Here is a 13055-nt window from a genome sequence, read left to right on the forward strand (position 1 = left end):
CGCTCAGTAAAACCTACAGCTCATTTCCGCATAAAACTGCACTCATTGGACCTGAGACTACTATTTTTTTTTTCAAGGTCATCTGAAGGCCAATTTATGCTGACAACCCAGTCCGCGCAGATAGCGTCGCAGACAGTGTCTGCGTAGCCCCCCCACCTTCGCAGACGCTCTGCGTGCACCTCCCAAAAATTGTGACCACCGCAGAAGCCTCGCAGACAGCGTCGCAGACAAGAGGGCTCTGATTGGTCCACTCTACATCCGCTGTACACGCACTTCCGCTTCCCTACTTTCCCGGTTTGGTTTGTTTTCACGACCGCCATTTTTAAAAACACGAGCGAAGATGGAGCAGCACGAAGAGCGGTTGATTGAGGAAGTACGTACATCTATACAACTCCAGTTCTAGTCATTATAAAAAAAAAGTTCTAGTCATTATAAGTAACTGGAGGATAAACACTCCACTAACCACACCCACCAACTACTCCTAGCGATTTCGCACCCCCTTGCGTTGTGGCGGTGAATAACATCGCGCACGCCTATTACTCCCCGCTCAACGATAAATTACAACTGTCTGCGAAAAGCTATCTGCGAAAGCCTTGTTGCAAGAGCATGCAGAGGCCTTTACACCAAATATTGACTTTGTTTAATTTATTATGGCTTACTGCTTATTGTTTATAGTATTTTTTTGAATGTTGAAACATTTCATTTAATTATTTTTAAGCCATTTTTGGTCGACAGCATTTCTTTACATGTGCCTAAGACTTTTGCACAGTACTGCATATATGAGCAACTGAATACTGATACACTCATAGAAATTATATTGCTTTTATATAAATAAACATGATGCTAACAATGGGCGTGAGCACCCATCACTTCCTCTATCTTTCATTAATAACCGTGCTGCTACGAAAGAAAGGCGTGACCAACTCGAACGCTATTGGCTGTTGAGGAAATTGGTTAAGCCAATCTGGCATCGTTTCTTCAGCCCAAGTGGAACCTTCTTCCAAGGTCGTGCTAAATGTGACTCATTCATACATGTGTTTTTACCTCCACGTAGAAGTTTGTCGCTGTATCCAGGTCATCTCTGAGTACAGCGAGGCTGGCTAGGTTTTTATAAGTGGAGTATTTCAGCATCAGCCCCGGGTGCTTCAACCCAACCTTCTCATCTTCGGATGCCACCGCCTGAGACAAAGACAGAATCAAGTAAATCGTTCAAGCTCATTCAAAAACAAGTACAATTTAAAAGCTGAGGTATGCGTGTGCACCTCCTTAAGCAGCGGCGTCTTGAGGAGCTCGTGATAAGCTTTGGCCGACTCCTCGAACTTGTCATGTTTCTGCAAATCGAGAGCTCTGTGGTACAGCGCAAACGCCTCTGCTTCCTGCAGCACGTCATGACAGAAAGACCGAATTAATACCGAGCATCAGCGCGGTTGACCGCATCATTACAGAGATAATGATAAAGATAAACTGACTCACCTGTGCCTCCTTGGTCTGACTCGGTTTAGTACTTCTGAAGTGATCCTCGTGCTCATCTGCAGTCTCAGAGGCTGCATTAAGAGCAGCGATCCGGATCTGCGAACACAAGTGAGCTTGCATAATGAACAGTGCGTTTATCACAGCTTGGGATACATTTGAGCTTCGAGAAAACAGATCTTACCATCTTCTTTTATGTGCTGTTGGGCATCACCACTGTCTGCTCTGTAAAAGCACAAAACATCAGCACAGGGTTAGATCACTACAACGCTTGTTGCAAGTTAGTTAGTTTTCTCCCAAGACAAGTTGAAGTGGATGCAGATGTGTTTGAAGTAGAGATGTCTGCAGGACCGTTTTGCGTCTGCCTCCGAAGAAATTCGGACCAATCCCACCCACCAAAGCAGTGAAATAGTGGCGCACGAGCATTTAGTACACTCCTGTGCTAATAAAGGTAAACTTTTTCGTTCTCCTGCAAATTTAATTTCTTACTGCAGGAAAATAAGTACGTTGTACCTGTAATACCTTTTAGAGCAAGTATTAAACCTTGTCCATAAAAATAACACGACTTTTATTAAGTAAATCATAATTTTATTATTATTTATTTTATTAATATTACTTTATTATTAAGGTGTCGATAACTGTGGAATGGCATCGATAACTGTGGACAAAGGTGTTGATAATTGTGGAACGGTGTCAATAACTGTGGACAAAGATGTCGATAACTGTGGACCGGTGTCGATAACTCTGTCCACAGTTATCGACACCGTTCCACAATTATCAGCACCTTTGTCCACAGTTATCGACACCGTTCCACAATTATCAGCACCTTTGTCCACAGTTATTGACACAGTTACACAATTATCGACACCTTTGTCCACAGTTATCGACACCCTTCCATAATTATAAACATCTTTGTCCAGAGTTAGACACCGTTCCATAATTAACTCTGGACAAGTGTCAATAATTATGGAACGGTGTCGATAACTCTGGACAAAAGTGTCGATATCGACACTGTTCCATAATTATCGACACTTTTGTCCACAATTATCGGCACCGTTCCACAATTATCGACATCTTTGTCCAGAGTTATCAACACCGGTCCACAGTTATCGACATCTTTGTCCACAGTTATCAACACCGGTCCACAGTTATCGACATCTTTGTCCACAGTTATTGACACCGTTCCACAATTATCAACATCTTTGTCCAGATTTATCGACACTGTTCCATAATTATCGGCACCTTTGTCCTCAATTATCGATATCTTTGTCCACAGTTATCAACACCGTTCCATAATTATCAACATCTTTGTCCAGAGTTAGACACCGTTCCATAATTAACTCTGGACAAAAGTGTCAATAATTCTGGAACGGTGTCGATAACTGTGGACAAAAGTGTCGATATCGGCACGTTCCATAATTATCGACACCTTTGTCCACAGTTATCGACACCGTTCCATAATTATCAACATCTTTGTCCAGAATTATCGGCACCTTTGTCCAGAGTTATCAACACCTTTCCACAATCATCGACACCGTTGTCCACAGTTATCAACACTGTTCCAAAATTATCGACATCTTTGTCCACAGTTATTGACACCGTTCCACAATCAATCAGACACCTTTGTCCACAATCATCGACATCTTTGTCCACAGTTATCGACACCATTCCACAATTATCGACATCTTTGTCCACAGTTATCAACACCGTGCCACAATTATCGGCACCATTGTCCACGGTTATCGATACTGTTCCACAATTATCAGCACCTTTCCACAGTTATCAACACTGTTCCAGAATTATCGACACCGTTGTCCACAGTCATCGACACCGTTGCACAGTTATCGACACCGTTCCACAATTATCAGCACCGTTGTCCACAGTTATCAACACCGTTCCACAATCATCAACATCTTTGTCCACAATTATCAACACCGTTCCACAATCATCGACATCTTTGTCCACAGTTATCAACACTGTTCCAGAATTATCGACATCTTTGTCCACAGTTATCGACACCGTTCCACAATTATCAGCACCGTTGTCCACAGTTATCAACACCGTTCCACAATCATCAACATCTTTGTCCACAATTATCAACACCGTTCCACAATCATCGACATCTTTGTCCACAGTTATCAACACCGTTCCACAATCATCGACATCTTTGTCCACAGTTATCAACACTGTTCCAGAATTATCAACACCGTTCCACAATTATCGACACCGTTCCACAATTAACAGCACCGTTGTCCACAGTTATCGACACTGTTCCACAATTATCGACATCTTTGTCCAAATCCTAAGTCAAAAAGTCAAATCCTAACCTGACAGAAACAAACAAACACATTCGTATTTATATTTATATTTCTCTAACGCGAAGGTAATAACACTGGTTAGTTTTGTTTCCATTGTAACCGTTAGCATGTAGCTAGCTCTAGTCACCTTTAGTCTTTTTGTTTACAATTTCTCAACTAAAGCCGCTCACTGTGTGAAGTTTCCTTAAAACGCTACATTTCACAAATATTACATTTTAAACCACAAAAAAATTAAAAGTTAAGTACACACTAGTCCTCATTATTATAATTATTATAATTATTTATATACATATTTTTTTTCCACTCAAGCGAGTCTCACCCGGCTCAGAGATGCGCGAGCTTCTCTTTGCTAGAAAGCAGGGGTTTGGTTTTTCTTTAGCCAACATTGAGAGATTTGATTGGCTGATAGGACGCACGCGCACCGCATGTGAGCCAATCATGTTTCAGCTAACTGAGATGTGAACGCCATAAAGATCTTTCACTGTTAAAGGAGTAATAACACACAGGGCACAGAGAGAGGAGCTGCTGGTTTGGTTTATTAATATATATGAGTGATTCCACGCTTATGGGTACTGAAATGGGGACATGAACTTATTCACCTAAAACCATTTCTTTTTTTTACCATCAGGTCACAAAACATGTAATCTTTAATGAATGATATGTTAAAAGATAACTTTAATTTTCTGAGATGTAATAAAAACATATTTATATGCCAAAGTCAAGCCTATGAGTTCCAAAATGATGTCTGTTACATTACTTCTGTTACGATTGTCCATCTCGCGTCTGTTACAAATTAATTACAATCTAGCTATATACCATGTTAATCTTATTGAAAGAATGTGTATGTTTATTCTACTACACATGTTTATTAATTATATTTGCTAAAACATCACCTTCTTATGTTTCAAAAAGTAATTCTACATTGTTAAAATTGAGAATATATATGTCCACAACACTTCTGTTACGTTCTGACTTTGGCATATAAATATGTTTTTATTACATCTCAGAAAATTGAAGTTATCTTTTAACATATCATTCATTAAAGATTACATGTTTTGTGACCTGATGGTAAAAAAAAGAAATGGTTTTAGGTGAATTTTAAAAAATAAGTTCATGTCCCCATTTCAGTACCCATAAGCGTGGAATCTCAATCTCTCTCTCTCTCTCTCTCTCTCTATATATATATATATACACACACACACACACACACACATATATATTATATACACACACACACACACACACACACACACACACACACACTAGTGCATCTCAAAAAATTAGAATACCATGAAGAAAAAGTTCCTTTTTTTCATAATTTAATTAAAAAAGGTAAACTTTCATATATTCTATATTCATTACATGTAAAGTGAAATATTTAAAGCCTTTTTTGTTTTAATTTTGATGATTATGGCTTATAGCTCAAGAAAATCAGAAATCCAGTATCTCAAATTATTAGAATATTCCCTAAGATCAATCAAAAAAAGGATTTACAATACAGAAATGTCCAACTTCTGAAAAGTATATTCATTTATACAATCAATACTTGGTTGGGGCTCCTTTACCATGAATTACTGTATCAATGCGGTGTGGCATGGAGGTGATCAGTCTGTGGCACTGCTGAGGTGTTATTGAAGCCCAGGTTGCTTTGATAGTGGCCTTCAGCGTATCTGTATTTTTGGGTCGGGTGTTTCTCATGTTCCTCTTGACAATACCTCATAGATTCTCTATGGGGTTCAGGTCAGGCAAGTTGGCTGGCCAATCAAACACAGTAATATCATGGTCAGCAAACCATTTGGTAGTAGTTTTGGCACTGTGGGTAGGTGCTAAGTCCTGCTGGAAAAGGAAATCAGCATCTCCAAAAAGCTCGTCAGCAGATGGAAGCATGAAGTGCTCTAAAATCTCCTGGTAGATGGCTGTGTTGATTTTGGACTTGATAAAATACAGTGGACCAACACCAGCAGATTTCATGGCACCCCAAATCATCAGACTGTGGAAACTTCACACTGGGCTTCAAACACCTTGGATGCTGTGCCTCTCCACTCTTCCTCCAGACTCTAGAACCGTGATTTCCAAATTAAATGCAAAATGTACTTTCATCTGAAAAGAGGACTTTGGACCACTGAGCAACAGTCCATTTCTTTCTCTCCTGAACCCAGATAAGACACTTCTGACATTGTCTCTGGCTCAGGAGTAGCTTGATATTAGGAATGCGAAAGTTGTATCCCCTTTCTTGAAGATGTCTGTTCGTGATGGGTCTTGATACACTGACACCAGCCTCAGTCCACTCCTTGTGAAGCTCTCCCAAGTTCTTGAATCAACTTTTCTTGACAATCCTCTCAAGACTGCGGCCATCCCTGTTGCTTGTGCACCTTTTCCAGCCACCCTTTTCAGCAATGACCTCTTGTGGCTTACCCTCCTTGTGGAGGGCATCAGTGATCATCTTCTGGACAACAGTCAAGTCAGCAGTCTTCCCCATGATTGTGTGTACTGAACTAGACCGAGAGATACACTGTGTTCATACTGTTTTACTCAAACTCATCTCATCTCATCTCATTATCTCTAGCCGCTTTATCCTTCTACAGGATCGCAGGCAAGCTGGAGCCCATCCCAGCTGACTACGGGCGAAAGGCGGGGTACACCCTGGACAAGTCGCCAGGTCATCACAGGGCTGACACATAGACACAGACAACCATTCACACTCACATTCACACCTACGGTCAATTTAGAGTCACCAGTTAACCTAACCTGCATGTCTTTGGACTGTGGGGGAAACCGGAGCACCCGGAGGAAACCCACGCGGACACGGGGAGAACATGCAAACTCCGCACAGAAAGGCCCTCGCCGGCCCCGGGGCTCGAACCCAGGACCTTCTTGCTGTGAGGCGACAGCGCTAACCACTACACCACCGTGCCGCCCCTTTACTCAAACTCAAAATGAAATATTCTAATATTTTGAGATTTTTTTTGTTTTTGTACTGTATGCCATACTGATTAAAATTAAAATAGAAAAATGCTTGAAACATTTTAGTTTATGTGTAATGAGTCTATAATATATAACATTTTCACTTTCTTAAATAACTGATGGAAAATATTGAACTTTTTCACAATATCCTAATTTTTTGAGATGCACTAGTATATATATTCTGATACATATTCACACATCAACAGGGTCACAGCAATTTATAAACCATAATTTTAGCCGTACCAAAGACTGCCTTTTTGAAACAAATCAACTCTACCCCATTAATAAAAATAATCACAATAAATATATAGCTACAAATCAAATCCATGTCTTAAAACCCTGAAAAGTTATAAATGGTTTCCAGCAGACACTCTACAGGCATCTCAACAGCACATCATCAAACAAACCATTCATTAATTATCATTTATTCATAAATTTTGGAGCTGGGCACTATACAGGGTGTTTCAGAAAATTTCACAATTTGTTGACGGTGTAGTGGCTGGCTGTTTATGTCCCAGGGCTCCCTCATGCCTGTGTTCTCCCCCCAAAAAAAATCTGTCCCTCTAAGTTACATGTTGGTCCTGGGATCGAGATGCTGACCTCTTCTGCTCCTCGGACCTGCCTGATCCATCCTGGTGCCCTGTGTCTGGTTGGAGTCTCATCTCATCGCATCACTCCTGTGGAGGACGGCCCCATGTGGACAGTTGAAAGTCACACCTGGAGGACACTCTGGACTCTTACAGTAATGCTTTTATGGCTGAGGACTACAGTTGACTTGCTAACTTTAGGACTGCAGTTGTCATGAACAGTTTTGCACTCAAGTTTCCATCAATGAGTTTATAACATCAACGAGACTGTCTTCATGTTAAAACTGTTAATGTTCTAGTCATGCTGTCTGTTGTTGCCCAAATGAGGATGGGTTCCCTTTTGAGTCTGGTTCCTCTCGAGGTTTCTTCCTCATGTCATCTGAGGGAGTTTTTCCTTGCCACCGTCGCCACAGGCTTGCTCATTGGGGACAGATTAGGGATAAAATTAGCTCATGTTTTAGTCGTTCAAATTGTGTAAAGCTGCTTTGCGACAATGTTTATTGTTAAAAGCGCTGTACAAATAAACTTGACTTAATAACTTTGCCAATTCTCGTTCACTTGACCATAAATTTGAACAGCATGTAGAAACAGGTCAAAAACATTAAACATAAAATGATCTTTTTAGGTATAGAAATGCCATTCACTGGAAAAGAAAAGGCCTTTTGTCTGTTAGAGTACACTCGAATAAGACTGAGAATTCTCTCAAAATGCACCAACTGCAATCCAGATTTGGTGGAAAAAGTTCAAAGAGGAAGGCTGGGTTAGGGTTGTATATTGAAAATTTGTTCATGGAATCTACATACCTTTAAATTTCTCATTCAGATTTTGAGGAATAAATCTTATATTGCTCAGCATTAAGCCTGTTCAGTTTCATTTGCCGAGATTATGTAGTTTCTGGGATATTTACATCTCAAGGTCAAATTTTTTGAAACACCCTGTCTGTGTGCATACACACAATACATACTGGGCAAAAGTCTTAGACCCCCTATTTTTTTTCTCCCATACAAATTTTGTTATAGATTTTTATTTGATGACTTCTACATTAACAAGTTGGTACAAAAACATTTTAGAGTTCCAAACGTTCATCTTCTTCCAGCACAAAATTAAATGTTACAGAAAAAAAAAAAAGGTTTGTACCTGAGCAGCATTTTACATCACAAGAGATCACTTTTCAGATTAAAAAAGAAAACATAATGAAGGCTGCTGGGTTTTGGTGCAAAATGAAGAAGCGAGTCTGACAGTCAAAGTGTCCAGAAGAACTGTGGCTGGTTCTGGAAGATGCTCGGAAAAACCTACAGCTCATTTCCGGATAAAACTGCACTCGTTGGACCTGAGACTACTATTTTAAAAAATTGTTAAGCAAAGGGTCGTCTCACACCGAATATTGACTTTGTTTCATTTATTATGGCTTACTGATGCTTATAGTATTTTTTTAGTGTTTAAACATTTAATTTCATTAGTTTTTAAGCTATTTTTGGTCGACAGCATTTCTTTACATGTGCCTAAGACTTTTCCACAGAACTGTATATATCTAGAGGACATGACACAAGATATGAAGCTCATCTTTGAGTGGTGAACATATTCACGAATGAGCGAAGCGGGTTTGTGAATAGTGAAAATTTGTGAAATCGTTCCTGGAATCCACATACCTTTAAAATTTCTCATTCAAATTTTGAGGAATAAATGTTATATTGCTCAACATCAAGCCTGGTCAGTTTCATTTACCTAGATTATGTAGTTTCTGGGATATTTACATCTCAAATAATATCAAATTTTTTGAAACACCCTGTATTTAAAAAAAAAAGATTATTATTTTTATTTTTTAGCTAGGGCGGCACGGTGGTGTAGTGATTAGCGCTGTCGCCTCACAGCAAGAAGGTCCTGGGTTCAAGCCCCGGGACCGGCGAGGGCCTTTCTGTGTGGAGTTTGCATGTTCTCCCCGTGTCCGCGTGGGTTTCCTCCGGGTGCTCCGGTTTCCCCCACAGTCCAAAGACATGCAGGTTAGGTTAACTGGTGACTCTAAATTGACCGTAGGTGTGAATGTGAGTGTGAATGGTTGTCTGTGTCTATGTGTCAGCCCTGTGATGACCTGGCGACTTGTCCAGGGTGTACCCCGCCTTTCGCCCGTAGTCAGCTGGGATAGGCTCCAGCTTGCCTGTGACCCTGTAGAAGGATAAAGCAGCTAGAGATAATGAGATGAGATTTTTTAGCTACAGAAATGGTCCAAAAACAGAGTGCAAATTAACTTGAACAAACATGAAATCCAGTACTGCACAACAAAACATTCATGCCCAAACGATTACAACTCTGGCAGGTATAGAATACCCACAACGCACTTAGTAGTTTGTAGGGAATAAGGAGTAGGGCACTTGCTCTTTATTAGCAACATTCAGTTTACAGAAATTCAGAAACATTGTAAAATAAACTTCAGTCAAACCAATTCCAGTAAAAATTGAACAAATTATTGTTCAGCTCCAATTAATTCATAATGCACAAACTTTACACACGTCAAGAGTTTGGACAAACCTAATTTTTTTTTAAAGGCACTTCAGATCAAAGTAATGATGGATGCCGTATCTCTTTACTTAGTTGACAAATTATGAATTACCACAATTGTCGAACAGGGCTATTTACTGTATTTTTATTATTTACTATTTGATCTCAAGGCGGCACGGTGGTGTAGTGGTTAGCGCTGTCGCCTCACAGCAAGAAGGTCCGGGTTCGAGCCCCGTGGCCGGCGAGGGCCTTTCTGTGCGGAGTTTGCATGTTCTCCCCGTGTCCGCGTGGGTTTCCTCCGGGTGCTCCGGTTTCCCCCACAGTCCAAAGACATGCAGGTTAGGTTAACTGGTGACTCTAAATTGACCGTAGGTGTGAATGTGAGTGTGAATGGTTGTCTGTGTCTATGTGTCAGCCCTGTGATGACCTGGCGACTTGTCCAGGGTGTACCCCGCCTTTCGCCCGTAGTCAGCTGGGATAGGCTCCAGCTTGCCTGCGACCCTGTAGAACAGGATAAAGCGGCTACAGATAATGAGATGAGATTTGATCTCAAACGCATTACGAAACTAAGAAACTCGTCCACTGATTAACTTTTGACGAGGCACACTTGTTAATGTAAAAAGCATTCCAGGTGACGACCTCATGAAGCTGATTAAGATAATGCCAATAGTGTGTAAAGCGTCATCAAGGTAAACGCTGGATACTTTGAAGAATCTAAAATATCAAAATTGTTTTTAACAATTTATTTTTTGTTTACGACATATTCCATAGTTTTGATGTCTTCCATATTGCTCTACAAGAGAGAAAGACCTATGAATGAGTAGGCGTGTCCAATCTTTTGACTGGTACTCTAATCTTCAGCACTGCCGTTCTTGTTTATCGTTTCACTCAATATTTAAGAGCACTGGGGTTCTTATAAACTAGTATAATTTCATGTAAACATGTCAAATATGCTGGCACTAAACATTAAACCATGATCAATCTCTAGAGACCAGCCAATCCAATAGCACTCCTCTGGCCCTCGGAGACACTGAGTCTCTCAGAACCAATCTGAGACACCGTGGAAGATCTGGAGCTCTGAGCTGGAGAGAGCTTCCCCTCGGAGAAGTCCTCTGTGTAAGAATAAGAGAGCTTACTGGGAACACTACGGACACTGCTGGTCGAACTGCCTGGTTTTGAGTCTCGGCTGCCTCCGAGTTTATCGGAGCCAGACTCCCTGATCGAGTTTGAATGGGTTGGAGAGAGACACTGCTGCACCTGAAGTGCCTCGTGGTTCAGAGGAGACGGTGAAGGGCTGGAGTGGAGCGGAGCAGGAGTGAGGGTCACTTCCTGTGGGGACTGGAGACGACGAGAGTGATTGGAGACCGCAGAAGCTGCAGAGGAGGATATGGTGGATTGAAGTCTTGGTGGGTTTTGAAGGTTGGTTATCATCTGTGGAGCATGTACAGAAAGTCAGGAATAAATACGATATTCGACAAGATCGTCAATAATTAATGACGAGGTGGTGTGATGCAGCAGAGTTACTGCTGCCGCCATGCAGAAGTTGTTTACTTTCCTTTAACAGTACAGGACTTGTCAACGATTATTATTTATTAACCCTTTGATGCAAAACATGGGTCAAAAGTGACCCGGCTGAGTTTTTATCTTCTATATCTTTGCAATAAATTAATTCCATCATTCAGTATTCAAGGTATTCCTCAATTAACTTGTTTTTGATCCTTATTTTATTTTTTCCTTTCTTACGTTTTGAATAAAAACCCTTTTTGTATCACTACCCTTCTAATGCACAACATGGGTCAAAAACGACCTGCATTCATTTTCCAGGTTATTTCATGTATGGCTGAGTGTTTCTATGATATACTTTTGAAATAAATTCATTTTGTCATTTACTTTTCCAAATAGGCAGTAAATATCTTGTTTTTGTTTAGCACAAATCATCATTTTTATTTTTCCTTTCTTAAGTTATGAACAAGCACAGCTTTTGTAATTCTACATCAAGTTTACACACATGGGTCAGAACCGACCCGCATGCATTTACTCCAGCGTTTGGTGGGAACTGTGAATTGTGCTTGTGTCAGACGTTTCACAGCTCAGCACAGCGCCCTTTGCCCATCTAATACATGCAAGTAATGTTTTTCAATTGTTCTAACATTACTTTAGAAAAAAAAATTGATGTTTAGGTTACCTTGAGAGTGAATAGATTACTTGTCAAAGTTACAAGTAATTACTATTAGCTACCGAGCTGTTGACATATTCTACTTTAGTTAGCTAATTTTATTGTAGTTGGCTTAGCTAACTACATAGTTAATAAATAAATAACTGGCCCCATTCACTGCTAAAGTAATTACTTGAAACAAATTATTATTATAGTATTAGGACATTTAATTTTAAATCACACTTGGATGACCCATGTGTAGTAATATAAAAAGTATTTTTGTTCATAAAGTAGGAAAGAAAAAAATTTAATTAATGATTTGTGGTAATTAAAAACAAGATATTTAAAGAATACTTGGAATATTCAATCATACAATAAATTGATTTCAAAAGATTGAGCAAAGAAAAACTCAGTCAGCATGAAATAACCTGGAAAATGAATGCGGGTCATTTTTGACCCATGTTGTGCATTAGAAGGGGTGTGCATATGTTTTGCATCAGAGGGTTAATGAAGAACACCATACTTTTTATCCGCTTATTAGTTTAATGTTGTGGAACATCAATAAAGCAAGTGCATTCTGGTCATCACTTGTCACTTATAGCAGCTATAAACAGCCATTCCGGGCGGCACGGTGGTGTAGTGGTTAGCGCTGTCGCCTCACAGCAAGAAGGTCTGGGTTCGAGCCCCGTGGCCGGTGAGAGCCTTTCTGTGCGGAGTTTGCATGTTCTCCCCGTGTCCGCGTGGGTTTCCTCCGGGTGCTCCGGTTTCCCCCACAGTCCAAAGACATGCAGGTTAGGTTAACTGGTGACTCTAAGGCCAAGTTTACATTAGACCATATCTGTCTCGTTTTCTTCGCGGATGCACTGTCCGTTTACATTAAAACGCCTGGAAACGCCGGGAAACGGGAATCCGCCAGGGTCCACGTATTCAATCCAGATCGTATCTGGTCCGGTGCTGTGTAAACATTGAGAATACGCGGATACGCTGTGCTGAGCTCTAGCTGGCGTCGTCATTGGACAACGTCACTGTGACATCCACCTTCCTGATTCGCTGGCGTTGGTCATG

General features: G+C 40.6%; 2 protein-coding genes across 5 annotated transcripts in view; both read right to left on the bottom strand.

The window, feature by feature from the left end:
- Positions 1-4148, bottom strand: part of cabin1 (calcineurin binding protein 1) — a 210975-nt gene extending 206827 nt beyond the window's left edge. For all 4 annotated transcript variants that reach the window (XM_060931349.1, XM_060931348.1, XM_060931347.1 and 1 more), the window contains exons 1-5: positions 4108-4148; positions 1655-1695; positions 1474-1569; positions 1263-1376; positions 1045-1179 (exon numbers count right to left, since the gene is read on the bottom strand). In XM_060931349.1, coding sequence (XP_060787332.1) covers positions 1045-1179; positions 1263-1376; positions 1474-1569; positions 1655-1657 — 348 coding nt within the window. In that variant the 5' untranslated portion in view covers positions 1658-1695; positions 4108-4148. The remainder of the gene's footprint in view (positions 1-1044; positions 1180-1262; positions 1377-1473; positions 1570-1654; positions 1696-4107) is intronic.
- Positions 4149-10277: 6129 nt separating this feature from the next.
- cep78 (centrosomal protein 78) overlaps positions 10278-13055 on the bottom strand; it is a 38830-nt gene continuing 36052 nt past the window's right edge. Inside the window, exon 16 of the mRNA XM_060931350.1 lies at positions 10278-11266. Coding sequence (XP_060787333.1) covers positions 10820-11266 — 447 coding nt within the window. The 3' untranslated portion in view covers positions 10278-10819. The remainder of the gene's footprint in view (positions 11267-13055) is intronic.

Source organism: Neoarius graeffei, chromosome 10, assembly GCF_027579695.1.
Source record: "Neoarius graeffei isolate fNeoGra1 chromosome 10, fNeoGra1.pri, whole genome shotgun sequence".
NCBI classification, from domain to species: Eukaryota; Metazoa; Chordata; class Actinopteri; order Siluriformes; family Ariidae; genus Neoarius; species Neoarius graeffei.